Source organism: Camponotus vicinus, unplaced genomic scaffold, assembly GCF_025532165.1.
Source record: "Camponotus vicinus isolate PSW18456_S1 unplaced genomic scaffold, iyCamVici1.0 SCAF_3, whole genome shotgun sequence".
In the NCBI taxonomy this organism is placed as follows: domain Eukaryota; kingdom Metazoa; phylum Arthropoda; class Insecta; order Hymenoptera; family Formicidae; genus Camponotus; species Camponotus vicinus.
The window spans coordinates 466,946-474,677 of record NW_028141967.1 but is presented as its reverse complement, the minus strand read 5'-3'; the positions used below and the strand labels follow the sequence as shown (position 1 = coordinate 474,677).

General features: G+C 34.3%; 1 protein-coding gene across 3 annotated transcripts in view; it reads right to left on the bottom strand.

The window, feature by feature from the left end:
- Positions 1 to 50: 50 nt before the first annotated feature.
- The window catches only part of LOC145969161 (cell growth regulator with RING finger domain protein 1), a 27,330-nt gene continuing 19,648 nt past the window's right edge, over positions 51 to 7,732 (bottom strand). For 2 of the 3 annotated variants that reach the window (XM_083095039.1, XM_083095038.1), the window contains 4 exons: positions 5,601 to 5,772; positions 4,834 to 4,975; positions 4,618 to 4,725; positions 51 to 4,382 (listed from right to left, as the gene is read on the bottom strand). In XM_083095039.1, coding sequence (XP_082951165.1) covers positions 3,906 to 4,382; positions 4,618 to 4,725; positions 4,834 to 4,975; positions 5,601 to 5,772 — 899 coding nt within the window. In that variant the 3' untranslated portion in view covers positions 51 to 3,905. The remainder of the gene's footprint in view (positions 4,383 to 4,617; positions 4,726 to 4,833; positions 4,976 to 5,600; positions 5,773 to 7,732) is intronic. The other variant, XM_083095040.1, reaches the window with a different exon arrangement.

Genomic DNA, 7,732 nt, shown 5'->3' with positions numbered 1-7,732 from the left:
TCACCTACTACAATAAAGAATAATGAAAGGAAGGTGAGAGATATATAAAATGCCAGCTAATACACTTTATTTAAATAAATTATATACAGTACGCTTCGAGCCAGATGGAACGGTTCGAAATTTACGTTTTTCATCGTTTAAAATTCGATAAATTAAATTTTTTTACGGCAAATTGACTGCAAAGGCCTTCACACTCTCTTAATATTCTTTGATCAACCTTCATAGACCCCTGTGGTCCCTCCTTTCCGGAGGATAAATTTTCCCAAACGACTCCTTTCTCTTCTCGTAGCTCTTCGTTCACGGGGGACGTTTGCGCAAACATTGTTAGAATTATCACAGTCTGTCTATTTACAGCGTTAAATGTTAAAGTGATGATCTCTTAATCTAGAGAATTAATATCTTTCACCTTCTCTCCGAATACTTTGTCTCGCATTTTATTAACTAACGAAACTCGCTACGCCATTTAATTCATGGAATTTGCAAAAACGCACAGAGAAAAATGTATACTGTATTCAAGTAAATATTATTTATTTTAAGTATATCGTAAGTTTGTATATCCGCAAATATATTATAAGTTCACCACAAGCATTAAATTTAATTGAATATATTTTAAATTTTAGTAAGTGCAGTATTTTAGTCAAGAATATTAAATTAAAACAAAAATTTGGTTTGCTTACTACATGAGTTGGCGTAAAGTATGTTTGATTTTTCTTTGATACAACTTTACAATATTCTTGAAGAGAAAATAATTTCTTCTTTTGAGTACATGATAATGAGATTTTCTCACACTTGTGATGAGTATATTTTAAGACTATTATCAAGAATATATTCTTTATTGAAGAAAACTATTACTTAAAAAAAGAAAAATAAACTGAGTAATCGCTTTTCTTGGCAGTAGAATGATATTTTTCTCTGTGCGGGCTCTTATAATACTTCAACTATACGTGTGTATGAATTTTCTTCAAAGGAGACACTTCTTGTGAGTGCGAGCATTATATTATATAAGTAAACTTAGATATTAATCGTACGTATACCAAATAATCGAATAATCTAATGGCGAATATGTAGATTCGCTTAGTATAATGTGTATGTGCGTATATATTTACATCTAAACGTACTTACATATATAAAATGTCATATAGTAAAAATTTTCGGTGTTACGCTGGATGATATATACAGACATTTAGGGAATACAGTTGCATTCTCGAAATTTTTTCCCGACATTCAATGTTTAATACGGTGTTTTTCCTCACAGTCAGAGGCATATGTACTGTTCGATCGTGGCTTAAATCATATTTAAGATTGGCTGTGAAAATGCCACGTAAAAAATTCGACCGCAACTAAAAAACAATATGTAATTCGGAAAGTAATCTCTTTTAAAAATCTTCAAGATAAATAAAATACAAAATTCTAAAATTTAATCATCAAATTCAAGATCTTTCTCTCTTTCTATCTATGAAGATAGTAAAGTTAGATAATATATCATAATTTCAATGCGCTTTCATCATTATATTCGTTGTAAATTTTGAGAAGCATAATTATAAGCCGCAATCAGGCGACTGCAATTTTTATAAACATGTTTCAAGAAAATAAAATTCCAATAAATTAAAATCATTTATAATCAAGTATAAATCGATTTCTATCAAGCAGATGATTTTTAACAATTTTTCTACATACGTTAAGGTATTTTATTCCAATTTTCTCTCATGGAATAAAAAGAGAGGCTTTGCTCATTTTGCTTGAGAACTGAAAATTTATAGAGACATGATTTTAATAAGAAAAATATAAATCAAACGAAAATATCGGAAACATAATAAAAGCCACGCGTAGAAAACAGAGCCTAAAAAATTGTCTTTGAAAACATTTAACTATACAAATAGAATTTCATTCTCCAATCGATCTGTTTGACAATTCCATTTCTTATTTTTTTTAAAAGCTCTCCGTCTTTCGTAATTTCTAGTGGTTCTATGTGTAAAGATCTTTTCGCAATATTTGTCTATTAAAATGAATTCATTGATGAATCACATTTTCTAAATATGCTAAAATCGATGAGAGACTTGAAGGTTGCAATTTTTTATTTGTACGAAATGGGACCGAAGCGTTCAAATTTTATTTATCTAATATAATTAAACAATTTAAAAAAATTTTTGCACTTAATTCTCATTAACCTGATATCGCACTTGACGAAAATTTATATAATGACACGTCACATTCTTTCGATATTTTGGCAACTTCTCGAGTTCCTTTTCGAATAGGCTACAAGATCATTAAACGAGTACTCAATGTCACTCATGTCTTTGCGTTTATAGTAAGACACTTCCGGGTCAAACATGATCTTTGCAGATACTCAATGTTAATAAAAAAAATTCAAAACTGCTCTTTGTCGATTTAACATTGCGTAACTCATTAATAATCTTTCGTATGAACATTAAATATTTAGCTGTGTATTGTATTAGGCGAGTATCTAGTTCCGTGTTGCAAACACTTACGTTTGATCCGCAGAAATGCCTAACTTAATACGCAAAGATGATTTAATTGAATCGTACATGTTTCTAAATAGGATGCGAAAGGTTGTTTTTCATGGTCAATCCTCTCAACTGAATGATCCGAGATTTATTTGGTTGAGCCACTCGCGCGGTCTGATAACACGAGCAGTGAAGGGGATATTATTATTATTATATATATATATATATATATATATATATATATATATATATATATACACGTATTCGTACGATGTTATTCACATACGGTGTTCCGAAGCTACAGATCTATAGTCGACTTTCGATAAAAGAAATAAAGCGTTTATGTTTTCCATAGAAGAGTGTATTGAGGAAAGAAATAATTAAAATTAAATAACAGAGTGCCTCGATAAAGAATTGATGTTTTCAAATAATCTTAATTAGATGCCTCGACAAAAAAAATTATTTTTTTACACTCACATATTTTAAAAAATCACTAAAACAGATATATAGGGCGTTATACACAATTTTCAAAATCGATTAGAAATAGATAATATTTATAAGTTGTGATATTTATAACTAAAACTATATTTACAAGTTTTAGTTTCAAAGATACATAACGATAAAAATTGAAAAGATGATATATTGTAAATAAATGACACATCATTATTTTCATAAAAGGAAAATGAAAATGAAATGATTTTATTTCATAAGAGGAAAATAAAAAAAATGTAAATTAACTAAAAAACTGCGATTGGAAAAGTCGAGTGATTCGCTGACAACTTATATGCACGAAAACTATTTGCACATGCTAAATAGACAATCCATCTCTTTAGTGCCTTCCTCGCGTGTGTATATGTGTGAATTCTCATAAACTTTCGCATCTCATTTATCGAATAATAAATCATGGTACAGTTACGTAATCAGTCAATATAGTTGACATTTCCTATTCGTAGACAAGTCCTACAGATATATTTTGACATTAAAATTATGAATAATAATGGCTATTAAAATCCTCTGCTAAATTAAATGCAATTTCAAATAGATGAAGATTTGGGACAATATAAAATTAATATTAAATGATAACAACTGAAATAAAAATTAAACGAGATTGAGAAATTGCTATACACGCTACTATACAACTTTTGTCTTCAGAAAAAAATAAATTTATTATTTATTTTATTTTTGTATGTCTTGAAAAATTTTAAACTTTTATAATTTAACTTAAAAAAGAAGACAACAATTTATAATAAAACACTCCCGTTTCTATGAAACGCAACGAGAATGCACTTAACGTTTTATCGATCAACAATTTATTTATACCTTGAATTTAGAAAAGGAGAAGAGAATAAACCTGTAGAAATTATCTATCGAACAAAGACTCTCAACCATTCTGACACTCGATATACAAGCTATACGGGACCTTGCAGATAGGGCAACCTTCTATCGAGCGAAGCCGAGGAAATCGGTGAGTCGATCGTTCCAATCGTGGAGCCAATGAGTGGGTCCGTGGCTCGGCTGCCGTTGCTTGCAGGGGTTGATCTCCTTCTCCGGGGGCATATATTCCTCGCTGCGTATGCAGAAGTAGCTCTTGATCGGGCTGCGACACATCGGACATCGGTCGAGCTTGCCGAAGCACGAGGCGCAGATGCAGGTGTGCCGGCAGGGTAGCAGGGCACGCGACAGTGGGAAGTATTGGCAGACGACGCACAGCTGCTCGCCCGCGGTATTCCAGAGGGAACCGTTCTCCTGATCGCCACCCTGGCCGGACGATACTAGGGCGCCGCGGCCATTGGCAGCGGTGCCGTTGTTGTTGTTGTTGCAGGGCTCGGCGAGCGCGAGTGCCGGCGAGCCCAGGCCTGACGACATCGCGTCGCTCTCATCGTAGTTGCTCGAGTTACCCGTGGCCAGGTAGAGTTGCTGCGGAAAAGCACCAATTGCACGACATCGCGTATCAATGACCAGAGGAGATTCTTCCTCCAGGCTATGTTTTTATCTTTTATTTATCGCGCAAGACATTTAGAAATTTTAAGTGACTTAATATACTTAATATACTCTGATCTGACATCTATAACAGCCGATATCTGGACTTGTGACCTTTAAAGTTGGAACATGTTGCATGTGGAAGGCTCGCCGGAGGCTTGTCTCAACTCACCTTTAAACAAGATAGCTGGCCGTTCGCCTGCTTCAAGTATTGCGCTAAAATCGAAGTCGGTAGCGTGCAGACGCTGTCCTTGATATGAACGACATTCACCAGTGCCACCTTAAACAAAAACCAGAGGGGGAGATAATGTAATCGAGGCTTTTATTTGCTCCTGTTTGTAAGAAATCAATCAAGTTAAATCATGACGACGGTAATAAAATTGCTCACGGTTTCGTCGGGATGAGGATCCCGATTGTCTCTTCGGGTGAGAAAGATCACCAGGGGATAACAGAGTCGTGGCGGAGTGCCAAGTTCCAGTTCCGGCGCCGGAAGCGACAATCTCAGCGTTTCCTCTCCGTGCGGCTGTCTACTACAGTCTTGGTCAAGGAAACGACGTAATTATATACACAAAGGAGAAAGACGTAAACGATAAGCGAATCCATTCTCGGAGAAGGGTCGAGCAAAATTATTAGGCTCGCAGTCGGTCGATTCGCTTGAGATTTCCTCACTGCAGCCAGTATTTCACCACGACTTCGCAGAAGCGGAAAGTAATAGTGCGAGTGTTTTTTCCCCTCTCAATTTTTACATACCGAAATAAATTGGTTTCCACGTACGCAATTAAAGGCCGGAAATTCTTCTTTTTTACAGTCTCGCGTTAGCGAAATACAGCTGCAATTCAGCCTGGCCTACATTCTCAGCGAAGATAGATCTCTCGCAATAGGTCGAGAGATCGGAATTTATAGTTGCAAATCGAAAAAAAGTTTTCGATCTGCGAGAAAAAAAATTTATTTATTTGACAAGACGAAAAGAAAAAAAATCGTACAACTTTTCTCTCGCGTCTGACGTCATGCGTTGAGAGGAAGGACAAGATATCTTTTCGCATGTGTACTCGATTCTTTCGAAACTATTTCTCGGCCATACTTCAATCTGCACGAAACGTTCGATGAAAAGCGGGGCAGAAGGGAATTTACATTAATTAGAAATGACAAGGATACGTTTGCGGCGTCGTGAGGTGTTGCGCGTGGCCTTGTAGAAGGGTTCCGTTCAGGGATGCGTCCCGCAAGGTATTCCACGGCTTCCAGAGTGCCAGATGCAGCTCCCGGATGCTAACGCCCCAGATCGCCTGCAGCGAGTATTCCACTTGACTCGACACTTCGCACTCCACCTCTGGAACAGACAGATTTGCTCTCTTCAAGATATGACACAGCAACGGATTTTTTAAGAATACACGATAATAACTAGCGATAAAATTGCAAAGTTTCAATATAATAAATTTAAATATAAATTAAAAGATTGAATAGTTGAATGAATAAAAGACTATGAAAATTTTAAACTATAAAAAACCCTGGATTTAAATATGAAACTAAAACTGAATTGAATGAAAACAAAAGATTATTTATATTTTTGAGAGATATGCAGAATCGACTTTACTGCAAAACACCTTTTTACCGCGTTTCAAATTATTCCGAATAAAATAGCGCGCATTCCTTTTTTTCTACTCGATACATAATACTATCATAATAACATTTTTCTTCCCGTAACGTCGCTCTTTCTTTGGACAATAACTCGTGAATGACAAATTGCGAATAATTTTGAATATCTTATCTCTACTTTTAGTTCCTTTTGAATCAAACCATATTTAAAACACAAAAAAAAATTATCGTGTCACAGTGTCAAAAAAATAAAAAGAGGATCATTTTTCTTACACCAAAAAAAATTGTATTCTTGAAATGTATACTTTATAAGTCCTCTTAATAAATATTCTTAATAAATAAGAATATATTCTTAATGAATAAGAATATATTCTTAATGAATAAGAATATATTCTTAATTTGCGACTTCTACGCCGCAACTCGATTTTCGTGTGCGCGACATGTTTCTTCATTTGCCGCTACGCGGCGACACCACTCTTAATTTTTCTCGTATTCAATATTTATCATGAAATGTATATAAGGTAAATGGCTATAACTTCCTCAGCGGACATAAATTCGTCAGGCCTTCTTAAAATTAAATAAATTAAGCAATCTCGCGAGATTGTTTAATTTTGACTTATATTAACGTAAGATCTAAAGTATATTTTTTTCCCTTAGCAGTGGTGCGAAAGAGAGGACGCTGCTCACACACAGATTCTCTGTGTGCATTTGAGCCGCATCCTCTTTCTGACATCATTTGTTTATCAGTTTAATTTCAAGCTGAATTTAAAATAATTTTTTATTTAATAATCTGGATTCCTTGTTGGGATTCAGAATATTAAACAGATTATATTTGAAAAAAACTTTTAGACCAATAACACAGGCCCACAAAAAAACAGTACCCTGTGCTGGCGATCTGACTAGGCTAGTCTTATGTATTTTGGCCCGCTGAATTCGAATCTGACGTCAGAATTGCTCTCACGTCACAGTTTTTTTTAAATTTCAAAAATAGACGAAAATTTCGTAAAAATCGACATTCTAGGGTAATAAGACTGCGCTTCTTGAAGAAAAAGTTACCGAAATCATATCTTAATGTATTTTCAGACATTATAAATCCAAATCCGACTTAGAATATAAACGTTGTGCTCAATTTTTTTTGTGTTCATTTTTTTTTTCAGGTTGTAACACCTAAAATTTACTGCAAACAGATTCTATTTATCAAGATGCGAAGATATTAAGATAGGGTTTTACCTCCAGATAGCACAATCTCTTTTTTCATGTACCTCTAGCGCTTTAAAGACAAATTAATTTGAAAAGAGGTTTGTGACCTATATAAAGAAATTTCTGCATCTTATACGAACTCAACAGCTAGAAGCTGTAAGTTTCGAAAAAATTTTTCTCAAAATTTGGACTTGGAGAATATAAGATTAATTCTTTCCAATATAAGATTTATGAATGAACTAAAATCAAATACGGAATACGGAAGATTGCTACTTTTTCATGACAAATGTTAATGGAATCGATGGTATGATTGGTGTGACAAATCGGATTTGGATTTATAATGCCTGAAAATACATGGAAATATGATTTCGGTAACTTTTTCCTCAAGAAGCGCAGTCTTACTACCCTAGAATGTCGATTTTTACGAAATTTTCGTCTTTCTCTTTTGAGATTTAAAAAAAACTGTGACGTGATGGAGCAATTCTGACGTCAGA